This window comes from Phycodurus eques, chromosome 6, assembly GCF_024500275.1.
Source record: "Phycodurus eques isolate BA_2022a chromosome 6, UOR_Pequ_1.1, whole genome shotgun sequence".
NCBI lineage: Eukaryota > Metazoa > Chordata > Actinopteri > Syngnathiformes > Syngnathidae > Phycodurus > Phycodurus eques.
The window spans coordinates 30,747,658-30,770,513 of record NC_084530.1 but is presented as its reverse complement, the minus strand read 5'-3'; the positions used below and the strand labels follow the sequence as shown (position 1 = coordinate 30,770,513).

Here is a 22,856-nt window from a genome sequence, read left to right as displayed (position 1 = left end):
GGTGTTGCATTTTACTCCTTCGATGTTCATATACAGTACATACATTTTGTTGTTATTATTATTAGTTACTGTAGTTCAAGTATTTAGTGTCACTGTAAATACTGTGGTGCTTTTTCACTTCGATTTTTCACTTCCACCAGAGTAAATAATATCAACGTCATTAATATCGTCTGAAGAAACAAAATGAGAAGTCAGACCGAGTCGTTTCCTGTCAGTTTCTTTTTTTAGTTTTATGTAACAATTTAGACGATACAACATGGCGACAAGTCTTCATAACATCATGACATAACCGTTTCGTGTCAGTTTCGGCTGTCTTGGACAGTGGGAAAGTGTCATTTCGCTGAGCTCCATTGCTTCCGTCTGATGACGTAAATTAACGGACGTTACAACAGCGCGGTGACGTATTTCCTCCTTCCTTTCCTCTACGAGAAGCGAGGTGAGGATGTCCGAAAATTATTTTCGTCGGACTTAAATCAAAGTCCATCGTCCTGAATTTCACATTAGGCTCACTTCCAACTTGGGGGTTTCTACGCGACTACGAATACTGTTTAGCGAGAAGGCATTATTTTGTGTGGCCGCCGCGTCAGCAGGGGACTATATGGACTCGTTTGCTATGTGATCGGGGTTGGCCGGTTTAGGCCGACAGTTGAGCGCCGTCGGTGCCGAGTAGCGTAGCGAGCAAACCCGCTTCCGCTCTCGATACGTAACAAATGTTCTGCTATATTGACGACTACAAATGCGTGGCTTGAATGGGCGCTATTGCGTATGGCAAATTGCAGCTTGTCATTCGCATTAGCCTCCCGGCTACTTGTGCGGGTTCCACCTCGAAATGAGTCCGAACTCAGCGGCAGCGTTATTAAAATGAAGTCGTGCTGGGGTACCTCCTGGGTCTCAGACTAAAGGCATGGACTTTAAAGTCAACTTCTAACTTTGGCTGATCACTTGCCATTCCAATTACAGAATGAAGACCATTCTCAGCAGCCAGACAGTCGACATCCCCAAAAATGGTAAGAAAAGGGCTGCTTGCTGTTGCTGTGTGCCCGCGCTCACTTTGTGCGCGCTGCGTTGCAGTCGAGGTGAAGCTGAAGGGGCGGACAGTGACTGTCAAGGGTCCCCGCGGCAAACTCATCAGGGAGTTCAACCACATCAACCTGGAGCTCAGACTGCTCGGCAAGAAAAATAAGAAGGTATGCGTGCGAGATCGAGGCTCAAAAGGTTTTTCAGCCTAAAGTTTCAGCCTAAAATGCACGATAGCCTTTGCAGGGGAACTTAAATTGGCCAACTGTGTACAGCTTGCTGTTTGCTGAATGGCAAAATTCGCACCAAGCGTTTGATCCATGAATCGACTGCAACGTTTCCAAGAAAGTCTGCTCCGGTGCCTTTCTGTGACTCTTCCAGTCTCTCTCTTTCAACCTGCTGATCACACGCGAAGCGCAGTTGCCAGTTCTCTTTCAGAATGTCCTGTTTGCAGTTTCACAATGGCGCAGTACTGTCGATCCATTGTTCGCTGTTGTCTTGGTCGTCACACGGTGTTGAAATGGGAACGGCGCGATGAAGATGACTTTTTAAATACCAATTCTAATTGTATCGGGAACTGTTGGAACGGTCGGCAGGCGAAACCCGGGCTGCGGCTTTTCTTTTTTCTCTTCTTCAACCTCTGACAATCCCTGCATGGGTCAAACACTTGTTGGCAATTTTGCTGTTCGGCTCCTCGTTCGAGAAGAGCAAGGAAAACACCGAAGACTTGGATATGTGCATTCAAAGCTTTAGCGAAGGTAAAATTAAGCTCACCTTTTAAAGGTTATAATGCATTTGCAGTTCATCCTGAAATTCTGCCGGAAAGCTGAACATCCTGAACTTTTTGAGTAGTGCGTTTACTGATGATTATTTCTTTCATGGTGGTCTAAAGCTGCTCGCTTTAACAGCATTTCAATGAAGTGTATTTGGGTGGAACCTCTGGATTTGAAATCCCCCAAGGTGATTGTTTGTAAATGGTGCGTTTCAGGGTCAAGTGCTGTATGTCTCAAAAGTCACACAAACAAACGTCAAGCGTAACATCACAGCGACTCAACCGAGCATCAAAGTACTACTGGACGCCAGGCCTGCACCGTTAATCGGGTGTATTAGACCTTAATTGTCAGGAAGATTTTGTTAAATGATCCAATCCAGTTACTGCCGCATGAGCTCACAGTGCTATCAAATTGAATACAATGAAAATGATACTTTAAGAAAATGAAGATTCATTTCTTCAGCAAGCCTGCGACCATGTCATGTGACTACATTTTTCAGTGACGGGCCTCTGACTGGGGTGAGCAAAACTAGCTACCGCTAATGCTTGTTCAACTAGCGTTATTTTGAGAGCAGAGCGGAGGGAACACGGCTAGTCAGACCCGACAAGCTCGTTTAGATCAGCGTTTGGGGTGGCCGGGGGCGCCCTTTGGCTAGCCCGTTGGCGACAGATGGAAATCGCATAGTTGACAAGACCCCGACTATTTGTGCTAGAAGTGCTTCAAAAAAAACTTCCCCAAGTCACTTCCGACGTGTTAATAATGCGCCTTTGAAGACTCATCCCGAAATTTATTTTGAGTGAAAACGAAAGGCACGGCCTGATTGGACACGTTTATGCCAATATATATATATATATTGTTATAAACAAATGACTATTATAATACATGTAAAAATATGAGCTATTTTCAGCTGGCATTTTTCAAGTTGTGGTGGTAGTGAAGATTTGTTTTAGCACCCCACAAGAAGAAAAGGATTTGTTGAAGCCCTGTTTTCTCCATCCTTCTGGTGTGGTCAAATGACAAGGGAGGCTTTGTTTACTACGAGTGCTCTGTTTTCGTATTGTGCACTCACTCAGTAAACTTTTAGAACTTAAAAAAAAATTGCAAATGTTGAACCGAATGCTTGACAAAATGCGTTCGGTATTCCAACTGAGTTTGACACCTGCGATAGTGGCCTCTATTGAAATGTTCCTTTGTATACAATCAGCAAATTACTTTGTTCCTTCAATTGGATCGTTTGGACTTGCTTGACTGTACTGTTTTTTTTTCAGCTGCGTGTAGACAAATGGTGGGGGAACCGAAAGGAGCTGGCAACAGTTCGCACTATCTGCAGTCATGTCCAGAACATGATCAAGGGAGTCACTTTGGTAAGATTGGCACTCCATTTCTCCAGTTCTTCGGACTGGCTGCAGATATAGTCCTTCACACTTTACGACACTGGCGTTTCGCCACCTCTTTACAAGTCGCCTTCTTTTGTGCTGGTGTACCTATCCAATCACTGACAACGTTCCAATGTCTCGACCCTCCTGTCTCACTGCAGGGTTTCCGTTACAAAATGCGTTCGGTGTATGCCCACTTCCCCATCAATGTTGTCATGCAAGAGAACGGGACTCTGGTGGAGATCCGAAATTTCCTGGGTGAGAAATACATCCGTCGTGTCAGAATGAGGACAGGTGAGTTCGTTGTCACTTTACGTGTTGAGCAGCATTTGTTGACTGACCACAATTTTTCATCAGATCTATGACAAAAATGACATTTTAAATATGGACAAAATATGTGCGTCGCTGTTTTTATTGACTCAATATACATCACAGTAATGTAAAAAAATTGAAGCAATTTAAAAAAAAAAAAGGGCTCACTTACACTTAAAATACTTTTAAAAGATGGCACAAAACTGATGAACAGCAAAACAATATTAAGTGCAAGAACTCATTTTGTATATTGTTTCACAACAATCAACTCACTCAAAGATTTTATTACAACGGATCCCCGCATAAGCATACTTCGGCATATTCCCTAATGTTTTTATTTCTCTCCATTTGTTAGTTTTTGGGGGCACTGGAATCAATTATTGGTGGTTTATCCCCACTTTTTTTTAAAACAACCCTTTTTTCCCCCAATTCAATTATAAGTGGGTTTTTCCTCACGGACCGGCTGGGTCCCCATCCCCCGCGAATACCGTGGGTCCACTATATATATATATATATATATATATATATATATATATATATATTTTTTTTTTTTTTCCCCCCTGCATGTCATTCACAATCTCCAAATGATTAGGCTGACCCACTCACCTGTATGATAAATGCAGAATGTGGCAAGAAAGTTCACTCTGCAAAGCTGGTGCGTCTCCCCGGCATTGTCCGTCACAAGATTTTTGGAAGACGCGTAGGACAACTCATGCACTTTAAACAAACTGTCAATGGTTCTTGTAAAGCAAAATAAAAAAAAATCACTGTACTTTTGAAATTGGCCACTCTTTGGTTCCCAGCATGCATTACGGTATGCAGTGCCCAACTTTATTTCCGTAATAAGGATGTTGATCATTATCGTTGAAGTATGTTACCAAGTATGGTGAATGTGTGTCTTAATTAACTGTTGGGTGAAATTTATGTTGCTTGTTGTTAACATGAAACGGTGACTTTGGCGTGGTGTGTGATAAAGTAACATCCCGGTCAGTTCTGTTGGATGGTAAGCGTTACTTGACATCTCACTAGGATATGCTAGCGTGCTTTTCCTGGTAATTGCGCGATAAATCGTCCTTTGTCTCCATGTTGAAAGAGTCTCCGTTTACTTGTGCGACATAATAATAATCATGGCTGCCAGCGTTTCTCTATTATTCTCGAACGGAGACAAACCGGTGGAAGCGCTACTAAACGATGTCTGCCATCTAGTGGTGCACATTGTACAACTTGAAACTGATCAGGTGAAGCATTTTTATAATGTTATGTGGACCGCTAGTTGCCCATCCCTGTTCAGGATGTTTCTTTCCAGCTTTGTGGACTTTTCTTTGCAGTTATAAATGTGGATTGGTGAAAGTGGTGGACCATTGACTGAGACTTGCTAGCTTTTTGTGAACTCTACCTCACTTGCGTGTGAACACACTGCGTGGATGTTCTGAAGGGTCGGCATGCTGAGTTTTTGGAGCAGTTCTTGCCGAAGTGCTCAGTCACACGGCTGTTGTGGCTTGGGGCATTCAGATGATCGGAAACATGGATTGCGTTTAACACAAAGGGGCTGGAGCAGTTCGCAGCCGAGAGTGAAACGGCTGGGATGAGAATCAGCACCTCCAAATCTGAGACCGTGGTCCTCAGTCGGAAAAGGGTGGCGTGCCCTCTCCGCGTCGGGGATGACATCCTGCCCCAAGTGGAGGAGTTCAAGTATCATGGGGTCTTGTTCACGAGTGAGGGAAGAATGGAACGGGAGATCGGCAGGCGGATCGGTGCAATGATGCGGACTTTGTATCGGCCCGTTGTGGTAAAGAAGGAGCTAAGTAGAAAGGCGAAAGCTCTCGATTTACCGGTCGATCTACGTTGCTACCCTCACCTTTGGTCACGAGCTGGGGGTCGTGACCCAAAGAACGAGATCCCGGATACTAGCGGCCGAAAAGAGTTTCCTCCGCAGGGTGTCCGGGCTCTCCCTTTGAGAAGCTCGGTCATCCGGGAGGATCTCAGAGTAGAGCCGCTGCTCCTCCACATCGAGAGGAGCCAGATGAGGTGGCCGGGGCATCTGATTCGGATGCCTCCCGGACGCCTCCCTGGTGAGGTGTTCCCGGCACGTCCCACCGGAATGTGACCCCGGGGACGACCCAGGACACGCCGGAGAGACTGTCTTTCGGCTGCCCCGGGAACTCCTTGGGATCCCCCCCAGAAGAGCTGGACGAAGTGGCTGGGGAGAGGGAAGTCTGGGTGTCCCTGCAAAAGGTACTGCCCCCGTGACCCGACTTCGGATAAGCAGTAGAAAATAGATGGATGGATGGACAAAGGGGCGTGGCCAGTGAGTCACAATTGCAAGCAGTCTTCAACGCCCACGCCACATCGGGTAGATCGAGCTGGAAAAGTGGGCTTTGGTGGTCTGCGGGAACACAACTTCACTCTATTTAGTGAAGTTGTGTCACTCTATTTAGTGAAGTTGTGTTCCTGCTGGGCTTCAGTGGTTATCGTAGACGTTCCGCTGCAGCCGATCGATCAACTTAAGCGGTGTTGGGTGCAATTGAAAAAGTACAAAGTATGCCCAGCAAGAGGACAACTTGTCTTTTCAGCGTCCACGCTCAACCGGGTTTCTAGTTTTCATTTTTGTTTGATGAAAACTAACTGCTTAAAGTACCATGAAAGCTGTTCATGGCTGTGTTTTGATTCATCTTTCTAGCTCAAATAAAACGATCGCCCTGTTATGCTTCTCCCAGGTGTGATGTGCACAGTCTCAGCAGCCCAGAAGGACGAGCTGGTGCTGGAGGGCAACAATATTGAGCTGGTGTCAAATTCCGGTACGTTGGGGTCCTGGTCCCGCAGCGGTCCTTGTGTGCACACATTATAGTATTTAGAATTGATCAGTCAAATAAACTAAACTGACTACGAATAACAGCAAGCGATAATTTCGAATCACCAGGCTGCTTCGAGTAAAGACGCTGAGCAGTTTCTATTTTTGTGATCTGGAAAATAGATTTTTGAACATTTCTCACCATACAGGGGTGTCAAACTCATTTTTGTCTCGGGCCGCATTGTAGTTATGATTTCCCTCAGAGGGCCGTTAGAATAGTAAAACCAGATAAATGTTTCATCGCTCAATCATATTATTACCATGACACAACAAATTGAGGGATAACGAGTTTTGAAATCAGAAGACAAGGGAAATGTATTGTTTAAGTTACTGTAGAAGGAGGGTTTGGTAACAGAAAAATGCAATATCGCAACAGTGTTTATTATTATGACAATTTGGAATTTGGGTAGATTTGTGAGATTAGTAGGGCAGATTGGAGCAAAAATCACGGAAGTTGCCGAGCATGATTTGTTTTCGCGGGCCACATAAAATGATGTGGCGGGCCGCATCTGGCCCCCGGGCCTTGAGTTTGACACCTATGCCATAGAATATTTCTAATGCATTCTGCAATGAGACCATAAAAAAAAAGCGTTCACTCATAACAAAACAATCTTCTGTAAATCAATTGAAACGGAATATTTCACTCTGAGCGCAAATGTAACATTTTTCTGAGTTGTCGTAATATTCTGCTCATATTCGATGATGTTTGCCATCCCAATTTTTCACCCAAACTTTGTTCTTCCAGCTGCTCTCATCCAGCAGGCCACCACAGTCAAAAACAAGGACATCAGAAAGTTCTTGGATGGCATTTACGTGTCTGAGAAAGGAACAGTCGTGGAATCGGATAAGTAAAGTTGGAATCTGAACTCCGGGTCAGAAAAGCAAGATTTTCTGCGCTTGAAATGAAACCTCAAGCTGTTGCTTTGTAAACATTCTGAAATGATGTCAACGGTGGCCCAAATGAACCAACACGTCTTCCCTGATACACACCAGAAACGTCCTTTTGAAATCCATCAGTATATTCTCTGAAGACCAATAAAGTTGGAAGATTGTTTCATCACCTTTGCTTTGTTTTCTTTAATCATTCTTTTCAAACTCTTTGCAACTTAAACAAGCGCAGGCTTGTCGCCTTTAGTCCAAAACTGAATACACACCAAAAAGGGGGTTTACATTTTTCACCCCCCAAAAACTGTCATGTTTCTCAAAACAGTCGGTATGACCCGATAGTGGTACGTGAGTAAAATGGTTTGGGGGGGAGAAAAAAATCTGCTCAATCTTGTGCTTCTAATAATTTGATTGGCAAGAAACCAGCACGCTCAAGGAAAAGCAAGCAGAGAAGAAGGCATGACTGAGGAGTCAATCATATCGCATAAACTGGGACAAAAATGGTATTTAGTCAGCCACCAATTGTGCAAATTCTCCCAGTTAAAAAGAGGAGAGGCCTAGAATTTTCATCATAGGTATACCTCACCTATGAGAGACAAATTGAGAAAAAGAATCCAGAAAATCATATGGTCTGATTTTTAAAGCATTTATGGTGGAAAGTAAGAATTTGGTCACCTCCAAACAAGCAAGGTTTCTGGCTCTCACAGACCTGTAACAACTTTAAGAGGCTCCTCTGTCCTCCGCTCGTTACCTGTACTAATGGCACCGGTTTGAACCCGTTATCAGTATAAAAGACCTCAAACGGTAACACTCCAAACTCCACTATTGCTGAAACCAAAGGGCTGTCCAAGGACACCATAAACAAAATTGTAGATCTGCAACGGGCTGGGAAGACTGAATCTGCAATAGGTAAGCGGCTTGGTGTAAAGAAATCACCTGTTGGAGCAATTATTAGAAAATGGAAGACGTACAAGACCACTGATGATCTCTCTCGATCAAAAATTCCAGGACCTCGTGAATGACCTGCAGAGAGCTGGGACCAAAGTAAGAAAGGCTGCCATCAGTAACACACCACGCCGCCGGGGACTCAAATCCTGCAGTGCCATATGTGTCCCCCTGCTGCGGCCAGTACATGTCCAGGCCCGTCTGAAGTTTGCTAAAGAGCATTTGGATGATCCAGAAGAGGATTGGGAGAATGTCAGATGAAACCAAAAGAGAACTTTTTGGTAAAAACTCGACTTGTTGTGTTTGGAGGAGAAAGAATGCTGCATTGCATCCAAAGAACACCATAGCTACTGTGAAGCATGGGGGTGGAAACATCATGCTTTTAAAAAAAAACAGTTCTTCGATCATTTTGCTTGTGCGCTACCATCAGCTCACAGCTTAAACAAGTGTTAGTGATTTATTGTATTTTTTTTTTCATTTAAAAAAAAAAAAAAAAATCATTTTAACTGAGCAGACGTGCCCTGGTGTTCACGATTTGATGCTGGCCAAAATGTGAGCAAGCCATGTCAACTAGAAAGGACAAACCTGGAGCATTACAGTTCGAGCTTCAGATTTTGTATTTTTTTTTTTTTTTTTTTACTCCTATCATACTGTTAAGTGCATAACATGAAATGATGAATCAGTTCCATCTCGTTTCTGTGTAAGCTAAAAACGGAGATGACAATCTAAATCAGAAGGGGCGATGCGTGTCCATGTAGTCCAATATGACTCCAGATCTTGCTCGGATTTTGGATTCACCGTCCTCGATTTATTAACTAACAATTGCAAAATGTATCATTAAGCTATAGCAAAAGTAAGAGTCTGGAGTCTGCAACGGGTTCGGATCCTGGTCTTGCTTTCCTCTCCGATCTGGTCTCCTTTGCCTCCACGGGCGTGTCTTCCGGTGACGTCACCGCATCCTCTGCTCTCATCCGTTGCGTTTTCCTCCTGCAAACAAACACAGATGCGCCTGCGACCTGATACAATCTTTTTTTCGCGCAATAAAACCCTTGACTGCGCCTGAACTCGTATAATTCATTCCATCAACCGTTGTACTCTTCTTGCGAATGGAACTGGAGTGCGCGTGGAATTATATTTAACATGAGCAACATCAAGTGGAAACAAAAAATCCCTGCTACACGTCTCATCGCAGCATGTTGAGCTTCAGCCTCGATCATTCCTTTCCTTCAACGCCATCAAAGGCCTGTTTGTGTGTTACTGAGACGTTATTTCCTCGAACAAGAGTCGGGCTGGATGTACATACCCGGAATCCCTAAAGAGGCCTTGCACACACAAACGGAAGGGCAGAGCTACAGGGCACATCATCCCAGCATTTGTTCACTGGAAACAAAATGAAACAGTCATCTCTTATGCACAGTCGAGGAAATCAAGTTGAACATTTTGGATTTAAAGCCCAAATACTTCACACCCGCAAGAAGAAGAATGAGGCAAGATTTCACCAGGAAAGCTTTGTGCTGTGCGCCAACACTGACTTACCGCCAGTGTTCGTCTGTAGACAGCACTGTGTCAGGTCATTGTCTGGTTTTAGTGGACACCAAAATCTGAACAGCATCTGTGTACCGTCCATCCAGAGCCAAGCTCCCGTCTGTAAAAGTCATGTTCAAGTAAGCCATCTTTTTAAAAAAAAAAAAAAAAAAGCAAAATGAACTCGAGAATGATGAATTACCATTTGGCAATTTGAGCCTCCAAGCCACGCGGTTCCCTGGGTTAGCGTCCGAATGAATGCATTTTCATCGTCACTGTGTACAGATGCGAGGTTCCCTCCGAACAACTGGCAACGTGCCTGCACACAAACGCGCCTCTTTCACACACGTGCAAGCCGACACCTTCCGACAACTACGCGAGCCATCTAAAAAGCGACAATGACCTGAGCCTCAACCCAGGTCTTGACTGTCGCATCGTAGTAGAAACACCGCTTGTCGTATTCGGTCCAGGCAGGTGGACAATCTGCCGCAAACGCGTCGGTGTGGTTCGCATGGGGCCCAGCAGAAAATGCTTCATTGCTACGGATGGATTCACCAACCACGTGCACGCTAATACTCACCTTGAGCTGTAGCCAGTGCCGCAATGGCACACAAAACTACACTCGCAGTCAGCATTTTAGAGAGGAATTCAGATGTCGAAGGCAACGGACCTGACGACAAACTATTAAAATGAAATGACTCAAAAGGCTCACTGAATCATAGCGATCTGGGTGAGAGAGACGATGAAAAGAATGTGAGCGCAAACCTGCAGATGAGAGCTCCTCCTCACTCTGGTGTTCTGTGAACAAGACCTGCTCTTATATCCTGGAAGGTCGCCTGCAAAAGCTTGCCAGCCAAACATTCGTGGGTCTCATTGCACGACAGTTGCTTCATATTTGTCAAAGTGTCACTGCTACTGATTTTCCGGTATCACAAGTTCACCGAACGACACAAATGCTACTCTTACACTTGCATTTACATCGCGGCAAACAGTTTCCAATAAATAAAAAGGATAGGCTTTCTGTTGTAAAAAAAACAAAAACAAATGTAATCTTTATTTAAATGCGAACCAAGAGTCCAATGGCATCATTCAGATATCGGATAAAAAGGGAAACGTAAACCGTGCAAACATGACAAAGTCATTGGATATCAAGTACAGATCAGAGAGAGGGAGTCTTGACATTATGTCAACACGTTTGATGGATTACCGATCTCGGCGGCACGGTGGACGACTGGTTAGAGCGTCTGCCTCACAGTTCTGAGTACCGGGGTTCAATCCCCGGTACCCCGCCTGTGTGGCGTTTGCATGTTCTCCGCGTGCCTGCCTGGGTTTTCTCCGGGCACTCCGGTTTCCTCCCGCATCCTCAAAAACATGCATGCTAGGTTCATCGAGGACTCTTAATTTGCACGTCGGTGGGAATGTGAGTGCGAATGGTTGTTTGTTCGTATGTGTCCTGCGATCGGCTGGCGACCAGTTCCGGGTGTACCCCGCCTCCTGCCCGATGATAGCCGGGGTAGGCTCCAGCGCTCCCGCGACCCTGGTGAGGATAAACGGCTCGGAAAATGGATGGATGGATGGATTACCTATCGCATCCGGTGGACACAACATGACGCCACATTCGGTGAAAACAATGAGATCATGTTCCTTGGCGTTTTTGTCCCTTGACATCGTGTTCGGGGACACCTGTAGGAACAAAGGAAAGTAAGGGGCGTCATATCGGCAACAAAAAAAAGGTCATTTGTGATCGTACCTGCGAATATGGTCCTTTCCGGCCCCGTCCCGCGTCGACGGTGCCTCCCGAGGGCTTCGGCGAGACAGCTGCAAAGAATGAGGTCGTCGCGTGACTTGTGCAGAAGACACGGTCTGAGATGTTAGGGGTCATGCCCGGAGGTCACACAGCATCGGCAACGAATGGGGGTACTCAGGTGGCTTCAGCATGTGACATCGGGTGTCCGAGATGTTAGAAGATCTGGAAAAAAAAAAGAGTATTTAGCCAAGAAAAAGTGTTTTCTCTGACCACAGGGTTTTGCAAAATGCTGAGCGGTCCATCGGTCTGGAAAAAAAAATCCCTTTCAGTCAACATGCCTAAACATGTTGTTGTTGTCGTTTTCAAGGCTCTCATCAAAATACATGTCCAGGTGTCATGCGTTATTCCAGCCTTCGAAACCATAAACATGTCCGTCTTACATTTCATTAGGGACTTTCCGAGGTTCTTATCAAAGACATGCCCAGACATGTATCTTTTTATTTTATTTTATTGTTACACGTGTGTGTGTGTGTGTGTGTCTCTCGTTTTCTTTTTTAAAATGTTGAAACGTGGAGGAACAAGTTGTTTTATGTATCGAGTTAAGATACATCCCAGAGATTAAAAGTATACGTTGTTGTTTTTTTTTCATGAAGCAGGTGGCTTTTTTTTTTTTTTTTTTTTTTTAAATTGCACAAGCAGGAGTACTCAAAGTCTCCAAACATGACAGACATGAAAGTATAGTTTGATCTTGATCATATCTTCCTTCCTTGGCGGAAATGTACATGAGACAAGTGTAACCTTGAGAGATATTTCCAGACAGGTTATAGATAGGTCAGACTGATGCTTAAGATGTTTGAGTTTTATGAATATGACATTATAAGACTGAAAAGACTATTCCGTCGTCTAAACGTGCATCCGCAATTTAGAATACGGGCAGAGATGTCGCAACTTGTTTTCAGGAAGGCCGTATTTCATATTTTCCTGCCATGTGCAAGCAAGCCATATATACGTAGTTGATACTGATTTTCGACACACCTTACATTCCCGTAAGGCCATTCCCAAGTTCGAGCTTTTCAAAAAGGAGGAAACAGATGGAAATATAAAGAAATAGTTCATGAGAAAATGTACTCACATGACCTCAACTGTCTCCTGCATCCTCCTCTCTCTCCTCTCGAACACCAACTGGCCTCGTGTCTTCCCTCACTCCATCTATGGACCTTCTCTCTGGTCTTCTTGGAGTTCTCCCTCCTCATCGCCCTTCCGACAATATACTCACTCTCCCTCCTCCGGATGCGTCCGAACCATCCAAGTCTGCTCTGTCTAACTTTCTCAGAATCAGAATCAGAATCAGAATCATCTTTATTTGCCAAGTGTGTCCAAAAAACACACAAAGAATTTGTCTGCGGTAGTTGGAGCCGCTCTCGTAGGACAACAGGCGGTCAATTGACAGAGAACAATTTTGAGACAAAAAGACATTGACAAAAAAAAAAAAAACAGTCACTGAGCAATAAAGGGTTAATAGCTATCTGGTAATGCCGGTACATTTTTCAAATGTTTAAATTTTTGTTCTTTTTGACAATTGTGCCAAAGATGCAGAGTCCTCTAGCACTTAGAGCAGTTCGAATGACTAATATAGCAATAGTCCGGTGCAAAGAGCGCCGACACTTCAAGCGAGTGTATGCGGTTTAAAGTCATGTGAGAGCTTGTCCATGCAAAATATTTGTTCTTCTGGTGATTTGCTCAAGTGCCGCATGTGATAAGAAAATGACGTTTGATTCGTCGCCAAGTCATATTTTGACATCAGTCACATTCCATGATGAGGTTCTTCACTTGGACTCAATAGCTGTACTATATTTACTTACCATCACTTTATTTTGTTTCACAACAGATGTTTTTTCATGAACTTCATAAGAGTAGAGCAGTTTGAATAAATATCAACGGTATGTGTTGAAAGCATCAGCATGTTTCAATCACAATGACAAAAGGTCTGCATGTAAACCTGATGACCCATTAAGGTTCAAAATACGGCTTCTGAAAATAACCAACAAAAGAGGGTCTTTACCTCCATCTTGATAGTAAGGTGTGTGCATGTGTGTGCGTGTGCGCGCGCACGTATGTGTCAGTTTTAGGGGTTAAGACTTGGTTTTATCGGTCTCAGTGTTTTTTTTTCCTCTTCCGTTTATACACATCCTTAACTTATATCGCTCAAAGCTTCAAAAACCGATGACAAGATTGCCAACTGCAAAGAAAGCAGTTTTCACAGCAGCGTTTCAATATTCCAAACTGTATTGCTGATGAACAAATGTCAAGAATGGAGCTAAAATCGTTCGAATTTGAATTTATGATTATGTGTTACGAGTAGTGGCACGGTGGTCGACTGGTTAGAGCGTCTGCCTCACAGTTCTGAGGACCGGGGTTCAAATCCCGGCCCCGCCTGTGTGGCGTTTCTCCGGGCACTCCGGTTTCCTCCCACATCCCAAAAACATGCGCGGTAGGTAGATTGAAGACTCTAAATTGCCCGTCGGTGTGAATGTGAGTGCATGAATGGTTGTTTGTTTCTATGTGCCCTGCGATTGGCTGGCGACCCGTTCGCCCGAAGAAAGCTGGGATAGGCTCCGGTAGGCCCGCGACCCGCGTGAGGATAAAGCGGTCCAGAAAATGGATGGATGGATGGATGGATGTTACTCGTAATAGAATTGGATAGATCACAATAAAATGGGGTGAGGACCTCGGTCATCTGGGACGGAATCCGAGTCGAGTCGCTGCTCCTCCGCATCGAGAGGAGTCAGATGAGGTGCCTCGGGCATTTGGTTACGATGCCCCGAGAGCTGATATACCTTTTGGAGGATAGAACCCATAAAACAAAGACCTGATTAGTCACAACTCCTTTCAGCATCTCAACTTGGCTGAAGAACTTAAGCATAGCAGAAACTATTTGCCTCGCAACATTGTCAATAAAGACATAATTGGGCCATTCTTTGGAAATAAATAAAGAAAAACATGAATTAAAAACATCGCACATATTCCTGACACGAGCATCACAAACACACAATTAGGACAGCTACAGATAGACAGCCCTCGCAGAGGTCGGCAAGTCAGAAGCGGCTGCAGCGTATCTCGACCCACGTAGTTCCCAACACGCGAAGATTCAATCGTTACGTAACGAGATCACAGAGTCATCGTGCAAGTGCAATCGACAGTGCAACAAAGAACAATATCTGAGCTCCGAGAAAGGAAATGTTTCTTCAATACAGGCAGAATCACAGTAATGACTCACTTTGTTCATTTGTTCGAACGGAATATCGAATGATCAAATGATAACAGATTGCGCAACTTGGTGTGCGCTCACAGCCTCCGAGAGCTCCGGAGCCAAGAAACCAATGCGCATTCATCACAGGCAGCGTTCAGCGCAGACCTCGTGCGTCGATCTCCATCTGTAAACTCCTTCCGCTTTGTCTTTTGTGTGTCAGTAGGACCAAATGCATGTTTTTCATCTGGCAGCGGCACCCCCGTGTACAATTTGCAGGTGCAGTGCAATGTTGTTTGTCGCAACACTTTGATTGAAAACAGACCCGAGATGCAGTTTGTTTCAAGGCTTCAGATTTTATTTCTGCTCAACACACGAAAGGATGAACGAGTTCCATCTCAATCGCTGCAGCCCAACTCCAGTGGGTCACCATCCACGGTCAATATTGACAATATTGATCGTACACGTGCAGTTACTCCATTGCTGAAAGAGAGTCATTCGTGCGTTATCAAGCTGCCATTTTCAACGTGGGGCAGCAACCACAGTGGAGCTGGGCATACGTACTTGGATTCCCCTAAAGAGACCTCGCGCACACAAACGGAAGGGTGGAGCTACAGGGCACATCGTCCCAGCATTTATCCCCTGCAGACAAAAGTAAACTGTCATCTCGTCGTCACAGTCAGGCGAATCGCATTGAGCATTTTTCATTGAGAGCGGGAAGACTTCCCACCCGCATAAAGAACAATGTAAAGATACTGAATAACAATGAAGTGGAGTAAGAATTCACCAGTACCGTTCGTCGTCATCACCATCAAACGTTCAGTCGTCAAAGAGTGTGACTTACCGCCAGCATTCATCTGCATGCAGCACTGTGACAGCTCGTTGTCTGGTTTTAGTGGACACCAGAATCTCCACTTCATTTGGTTACCATCCATCCAAAACCAGGCCCCGGCCTGGAAAAGCGATGATCAAGTTGGACATTTACCGGAGTCCCGGCATAAATATGTGTTTGTTTCATCGACAGCGGGATTTATTACCGTTTGACAATCTGAGCCTCCGAGCCACGTGGGAGTCTGAGTCAGCGTCTGAATGAATGCATATTCGTCATCGCTCGCTACAGATGCGAGGTTCCCTCCGATGGCCTGGCAACGCGCCTGCAGTGGGCACAGCCAGAAAAACGTCTCGCACACGCTTTCAAACATGTCGACAAGCGATCTGGAAACAGCGTAGAATGACCTCGGCCTGAACCCAGGTCTTTTGTGTCGCATCAAAGAAGAAACAGCGGTTCTTGTGTTGGGTCCAGCCAGCCGGACAAGCGGCTGCTGCCAGCGATCTCGTGTGGTTGCCGCCTGGCCAAACAGAAAAGAACGGGTGAGAACACGCGCGGTCGATACCGATGGATTCACCGACCGCGTCTCCCGATCCTCACCCTGAGCTGTTGCCAGCGCCACAATGGCACACAAAAGTAAAGAGAGGGGCAGCATCTCGGTGAAGAAGTCAGATGTTGAAGACAACGGACTGAGAAAAACCTTTTGAATAGAGGCAGACAAAAGGCTGAGTGAATCCCATCAATTTGGAAGAGCAAAAGAATGCGAGCGCAAACCTGCAGATGAGAGCTCCTCTGCTGTCCGGTGAACAACTTGTGAACACAAGTTGCCCTTATATGTCGTCAGTCGACCTTCAAAAGTTTGCCAGCCGTTAGCATTTCACAAGAGTTGGGGCAAACAAATCAAAGGACAACACTCACTCTTGCTTCATATCGCGTGCCGTTATGTATGTTACTCTTGACTTTCCATGGACATTAATATCGAGGTAAACAGTGTTAGTCAAAAGACAGAAAAGGATGTTGTCAATGTTTGGGTTAAAAAAGAAAAAATTAAGTGGGTGTAAGTAAAATGTGCAAACGTGACAAAGTAATTGGATATCAAGTGCAGATACAGATATAAGCACACGTGAGTGATATGCAAACGACATAACACGACAATCATCCATTTTTCTAGCTGCCTAACTTGTTTCCAGATGGAATCTATCCCAGCTGACTTGAGCTATATTTACGCACCAACAATTGACTTTTTTGCAAAGATTCTCAAACTGAAGACGACAATCCCACCAACGCATGTGCTGTAATATGTTTACGAGGCCGGTGGTTGAGGATGTAGAGTGACAGGCCACAACACGCATGACGCCAGAATCCAGTACAAAAGATGAATGAATGTCAAATTGATTTATCGGAGGAGGAGGATTTTGTACAGATATGTTTTTCCAAACTCACCAAAGAATAAACGGTAGCGGTTGCGTGTACGCGCACTGGACGAGAAGTCACCCGAATCGGCAGATAAATGTCGGAGGGAGCGCAAGTCAACTTCCGTCGACGCCTTCAGAAATGCTGCAATCAAAACGGACACCACGTGATGAATGTTGTTTTCCGCACTTGATTGTGTCAAATGCTATTTCAATACGAAGGCAATGATGTCATTAAAATGTGCCTTTGGTACAAATATATACAGTATTTGATCCTCGATCTATACCGGGGATGTTTTTTTTCGAGTGACAGGCAGAATACAGGAAGTGCAGCCTGTGGGGGGCTCCACCTGGTTCCATTCAAACAGCAGAATAGGTCTTGGGTTTCCTACAAGTACTGGGTATCAGCTTATAGGATAGACGCGATAGGACAGCCCAAAATAAACACCACCACCCAGAGTCAACATTCAAAGAGATTTACTGTAATTTCTCTTCAGGTCGCAGTTCAATGTCAGCACTTTGTACATTTGACACAAACAAAAGGGCAATGCACCATCCATGCCATCCCATGACTGGAAGAGGTCGGCGGCCTGCGAGCAGACTGGTCGGTTGACCGCAAGGTTAACAAAATCATTCTTGAACTTCCACGAGGACAAACAAACAAAGCCAAAGCATCAGAACTCTCAAATTCAGCCGCCACTCAGCTGACACTTGAAAATGTCCTACTTTGGCGGACAAGCGCAGTGAGCACCGAGACGATGACAGCGCCACGTTAGCTGTGACATCCTCACAAGTGTTCGTGTTCGACTTGGAGCGTCAGGAGCGCTAACGCTATTGCTTTCCAAAACTAAGGGCCCGTTTACATTTGACAATTATTTGGGGCGCTCGTTAGGGATTCAAGGTGGCGCCTACAAATACAGAAAGAAATGAATTGATATGAAAGTAACATTGTGGTGATAGGGAAATATCATCTCGGCGCTACATTTGATGACTCAGCAGGACGCATAGCAGGATACAGGATGATGTAGAAGGGTCAGAAATGCTGGCGGAGGTGGGCTCCCTCTCTATAGTCCAGATAGCGGACATGTAAAAGTAAGAATGCGCCTCGAAACCACATCGCTCGTGGAAAAGCCCTTTTCTTTTCAAACACAAAGTCGGCTCTGTGCGTGTATGTGCGAGCGAGTCACGTTCATTCAAGTGGTGGCGCGTGAGGCCGTCGTGGTGTGCGCGCCGCTCGACATAATGCGCTCGATTACAAAGTTGACATTGACTGCGACAAGTGAAGACGGATGACTCCCGGAACGCCAACCGTCGTCCCAAATATATGCTGAGTAGACAATAAAAAGTCGACTTTGAGAGAAGACCGAGAGGATGCTGGACATGAAACTTCTCCAAAACGCAAGCCAAAGTCAGTTGCGATATGCTCCAGTAACACGAAAAAGTGGAAGATCGCGCTCAGCGATATTACGTTTATGGCGGCGGCTGTTAACCTTGGCGTTCTTGACGCTCAGTCCGGGCTTTTCGAAGTACACCGCATCGAAGAGCTCAAAGTCCAGCAGCAAAGGTAGGTATCACAAAAATCCTCGATCCAGTTGGTTATTACGTGTCTCCCAAATGTTCTCGAGTGATACGTGTTCTATGATAGGCCTCATCCATCGGTTGATATCGGAAGCTTGTTTCTCTTCGGAGTCAAGCGCAATTGCTTTCTTCGTGAAGGCTAACGTTAGGAGTACAAGTTGGGAATGTTCATTTGGGAGGTGGAGATAGTGGAATCCTGCAGTTCAAGATTGAGGAGAGTTTTTGTAGAACTCGTGACCAGAAGGGCTGAACAGGGGAGCATAACCAAAAGGGATGAACAAAAATGGCGATTTTGCGCACGTAAACTACATCTCTTGCGTCGGATGCGGCCGACATCGGTGTTGCGCTTGGCCAGTGTACATCAACTCCCGAAACCGAAACATCAACTATTGGCCTTTGCTGACATATTACATCAGTTTTATTCCTGGGAATTTCGTCGTATGTTTGAGAAACCTTTCAAAGCCGAAACGTGAAAAGCGTCCCTGTTTGATGAAATAGTTGCCAGGTCAACATAGCTCAAGCCCGCCGAAAACAATTCCTGCGTACCTTGATGTTAATGTATGTGTAATGTAACGTGACCAGTGAAATTGTGAAATGCGAAAAGTACACTGTCATCAAATTATGAAGCATCAAAGCGCCTCAAACTCCAGTGAAATCAAGCCCACAAAGAAACGTTCACTGACGATAACACGGACGAGCTGGTCTTGTTGTGTTCTTTCCGTTCCACTCAAATGCGATTATATCAGTAATTGTACTCGACATCCATGACCAATGTTATGTTTGCACATTTCGCTTTTTGTCAAACAGCTGAACAAACATGTGAAACTACTATTTGTTCTTATGTTTCAAATCTGTTTCATTTTGCTAACACTATACATGTTGTCATTTGATGTAATGTAAAATTGTGAAATCTGGAAACGGCAATACTTGGACAAATATGAAGCAAGAGTGAGTGTTGTCCTTTGATTTGTTTGCCCCAACTCTTGTGAAATGCTAACGGCTGGCAAACTTTTGAAGGTCGACTGACGACATATAAGGGCAACTTGTGTTCACAAGTTGTTCACCGGACAGCAGAGGAGCTCTCATCTGCAGGTTTGCGCTCGCATTCTTTTGCTCTTCCAAATTGCTGGGATTCACTCAGCCTTTTGTCTGCCTCTATTCAAAAGGTTTTTCTCAGTCCGTTGTCTTCAACATCTGACTTCTTCACCGAGATGCTGCCCCTCTCTTTACTTTTGTGTGCCATTGTGGCGCTGGCAACAGCTCAGGGTGAGGATCGGCAATCGGTATCGACCGCGCGTGTTCTCACCCGCAACCACACGAGATCGCTGGCAGCAGGCGCTTGTCCGCCTGGCTGGACCCAACACAAGAACCGCTGTTTCTTCTTTGATGCGACACAAAAGACCTGGGTTCAGGCCGAGGTCATTCTACGCTGTTTCCAGATCGCTTGTCGACATGTTTGAAAGCGTGTGCGAGACGTTTTTCTGGCTGTGCCCACTGCAGGCGCGTTGCCAGGCCATCGGAGGGAACCTCGCATCTGTAGTGAGCGATGACGAATATGCATTCATTAAGACGCTGACTCAGACTCCCACGTGGCTCGGAGGCTCAGATTGTCAAACGGTAATAAATCCCGCTGTCGATGAAACAAACACATATTTATGCCGGGACTCCGGTAAATGTCCAACTTGATCATCGCTTTTCCAGGCCGGGGCCTGGTTTTGGATCGATGGTATCCAAATGAAGTGGAGATTCTGGTGTCCACTAAAACCAGACAACGAGCTGTCACAGTGCTGCATGCAGATGAATGCTGGCGGTAAGTCACACTCTTTGACGACTGAACGTTTGATGGTGATGACGACGAACGGTACTGGTGAATTCTTACTCCACTTCATTGTTATTCAGTATCTTTACATTGTTCTTTATGCGGGTGGGAAGTCTTCCCGCTCTCAATGAAAAATGCTCAATGCGATTCGCCTGACTGTGACGACGAGATGACAGTTTACTTTTGTCTGCAGGGGATACATGCTGGGACGATGTGCCCTGTAGCTCCACCCTTCCGTTTGTGTGCGCGAGGTTTCTTCAGGAGAATCCAAGTACGTATGCCCAGCTCCACTGTGGTTGCTGCCCCACGTAGAAAACTTAACAATACACAAATAACTTTTTTTCACCATTTAAGTACGTCATCTAGCAAGGGAGCTCGTGCCTGGACCGATACCTCAGGATGACAGACTGATACGTCAGGATGACGAACTGATGCTGGACTCCATTGATTGAGATGGAACTGATTCATACTGTCATATGTTGAGCAGAAATAAAAGCTGAGGCTTTTTAAACAAACTGCATCTTGAGTCTTCTGTCAAGTCCAAGTGAAACAACCTAAGAAACAACCAGCGGCAGGCCGTGCATTTGGTACCCGACGTCAGTGGGGACTGGACCGATTTAATCCGTGTCTTCGTACCACCTTGTTTCTGGTACTGATTTGCAGTTACGTCATTATTTATTTGCCTGACATTTTCTCATTTATTTGATTTGATGCTGTTTTTGCACATTTGAGTTATTTTTGTATATTTAAGTGATTTCATTTGTTCTTGCACTTTATCGTTGTTCTTTAGAACCAGAATAATGAGACGGATGACACTTTCACAGTACAGTAAATGCTTTGTATGCTGGTTTAGTTTTGTTACTTTTAATCGGCTCCCACTTAATTCTTTATCACTTGAAATGTTTTGTAACTCAACACCGGTCTTTTTTTTCATTCATCCTTCTCATTATAATCCAAGGCTCCGGCACACCCGTGACCCTAATGAGGACTGGCGGTATACAAAATGGGTGGATGGATATTCCCTCAAAGGGAAATTCGGCAACGACCGATCAATGTTCAACATTATGGCGGAAGTCGAGGGCTTTTTCTTCGGGCCGGCGTCGAAGTTGTCGCTCCGTCTCCGAGCAGCAAACGAATGACGTGGCGACGTCTGCGTCGCCTCTCTCGGGGCGGCCGCCGTATTGTGGCCGTCGGGTCAAGTGCGTGTTCAAAAGTCGGAGTGACAGCAATGTGTTTCCTAGGAAATAGTACGTTGCCATTCGGAGATGGGCGCATTCAGTGATTTCCAGTGATGGACGCAGCGTATTAATCATAGCAATCGTGCTCCAAAAGGTCAGCACATTGAATGGTGACACTGCAGTAGGGCGCAGTCTTCTTTTGAAGCAGTTAGTCCATGACAAAATCCATCCATCCATTTTCTGAGCCGCTTCTCCTCACGCGGGTCGCGGGCGTGCCGGAGCCTATCCCGGCTGTCATCGGGCAGGAGGCGGCGTACGCCCCGAACCGGTTGCCAGCCAATCGCAGGGCACATCCGAACAAACAACCATTCGCACTCACAGTCACGCCTACGGGCAATTTAGAGTCTCCAATGAATGCATGTTTTTGGGATGTGGGAGGAAACCGGAGTGCCCGGAGAAAAGCCACGCAGGCACGGGGAGAACATGGCAAACTCCACACAGGCGGGGCCGGGGATTGAACCCGGGTCCTCAGAACGCTGACGCTCTAACCAGTCGGCCACCGTGCCGCCCATGACAAAATAATAATAATTAAAAAAAAAAATTTCTTTACGTACGATGTTACCTTTACGCAATGGCGTACAGTCTGGGCCTTCAAGGCCTTCTCCGCTGGCTTATATGCATTGACCTCCATTTACAAATGACAAGAAACTGTATGAATAGACTTCTTTGTTGAACACAATGAAGACTTGCATGTCATTCTGTCCACTAACAAAGTGTTTGGTGGGACTTCAGGGAGAATACAGAATCATCGGATGAATGCTATTATTGGTGACATGATGATAAAAGAGGGGGGGGGGGGAAGGCAGGTTCGCAAGGCCCCCTTTGTCACTCTTATGGCGGATGAGACGATAAATGCGAGTAATGCAGCGCAGCTCGCACCGGTCCGACTATTGCGTTATGTGACAGCGGCACGTGTAAAGGAACGGTTGTTGGGATTGGAGGAACGCAAATGTTCATCAAGTAGTGCCGCTGTTTTGATGGTGCAGTCAACTCGCAGCCTACAGAGAAGGACTTTCCAATGGAAATGAAACGCACAGATCACCTCGATGATCGATGTCATCGAGGTCCTCCTGCGCAAACATTTTTTTTTGAATGTGATTTGTTTTGGTCAGCAGCATCCTGAATCATAAATCACACAATCAAGAACATACACACAAAAGAATGAATCCCTGGGCGAAAAGGGTTACGGCTGAAGCACATTTTATAATTCCCGCACCTTTGGATTATTTTTCTTCAAATCAGAGAAATCAGGTTTTTATGTTTTGTTTTTTTTGTCATGTTATTCGAAGAAATATTGATTGTG

The 22,856-nt window shown here is 45.3% G+C and overlaps 4 protein-coding genes across 8 annotated transcripts; 2 read left to right on the top strand and 2 right to left on the bottom strand.

Annotated features, from left to right (window-relative positions):
* Positions 1-380: 380 nt before the first annotated feature.
* rpl9 (ribosomal protein L9) lies at positions 381-7,389 on the top strand. Its single transcript, XM_061679163.1, has 7 exons — positions 381-436; positions 961-1,007; positions 1,072-1,187; positions 3,059-3,154; positions 3,328-3,460; positions 6,196-6,276; positions 7,075-7,389. The coding sequence occupies exons 2-7, from the start codon at positions 962-964 to the stop codon at positions 7,179-7,181; spliced, it is 579 nt and encodes a 192-aa protein (XP_061535147.1). The 5' UTR covers positions 381-436; position 961; the 3' UTR covers positions 7,182-7,389.
* Positions 7,390-8,676: 1,287 nt separating this feature from the next.
* LOC133403833 (type-2 ice-structuring protein-like) lies at positions 8,677-12,732 on the bottom strand. 4 transcript variants are annotated; one of them, XM_061679154.1, is made up of 6 exons: positions 10,449-10,477; positions 10,264-10,364; positions 10,087-10,166; positions 9,886-10,002; positions 9,696-9,804; positions 8,677-9,539 (listed from the first exon to the last, which is right to left on the bottom strand). In XM_061679154.1, the coding sequence occupies exons 2-6, from the start codon at positions 10,316-10,318 to the stop codon at positions 9,472-9,474; spliced, it is 429 nt and encodes a 142-aa protein (XP_061535138.1). In that variant the 5' UTR covers positions 10,319-10,364; positions 10,449-10,477; the 3' UTR covers positions 8,677-9,471. The 4 variants fall into 4 exon arrangements, with proteins under 4 accessions (XP_061535138.1, XP_061535137.1, XP_061535136.1 ...); XM_061679153.1 differs by having other exon boundaries at positions 8,677-9,146; positions 9,463-9,539; positions 10,264-10,462; XM_061679152.1 differs by having other exon boundaries at positions 10,264-10,462.
* Positions 12,733-15,022: 2,290 nt separating this feature from the next.
* LOC133403832 (type-2 ice-structuring protein-like) lies at positions 15,023-16,364 on the bottom strand. Its single transcript, XM_061679151.1, has 7 exons — positions 16,281-16,364; positions 16,107-16,206; positions 15,914-16,026; positions 15,715-15,831; positions 15,522-15,630; positions 15,242-15,319; positions 15,023-15,160 (listed from the first exon to the last, which is right to left on the bottom strand). Exons 2-6 carry the CDS (start codon positions 16,159-16,161, stop codon positions 15,252-15,254), a joined length of 462 nt encoding a protein of 153 aa, XP_061535135.1. The 5' UTR covers positions 16,162-16,206; positions 16,281-16,364; the 3' UTR covers positions 15,023-15,160; positions 15,242-15,251.
* A 3,140-nt stretch (positions 16,365-19,504) lies between these two features.
* On the top strand, positions 19,505-20,830 carry LOC133403831 (type-2 ice-structuring protein-like). 2 transcript variants are annotated; one of them, XM_061679150.1, is made up of 6 exons: positions 19,505-19,588; positions 19,663-19,914; positions 19,997-20,113; positions 20,198-20,306; positions 20,509-20,586; positions 20,670-20,830. In XM_061679150.1, exons 2-6 carry the CDS (start codon positions 19,708-19,710, stop codon positions 20,765-20,767), a joined length of 609 nt encoding a protein of 202 aa, XP_061535134.1. In that variant the 5' UTR covers positions 19,505-19,588; positions 19,663-19,707; the 3' UTR covers positions 20,768-20,830. The 2 variants fall into 2 exon arrangements, with proteins under 2 accessions (XP_061535134.1, XP_061535133.1); XM_061679149.1 differs by having other exon boundaries at positions 19,545-19,914.
* Positions 20,831-22,856: the final 2,026 nt, after the last annotated feature.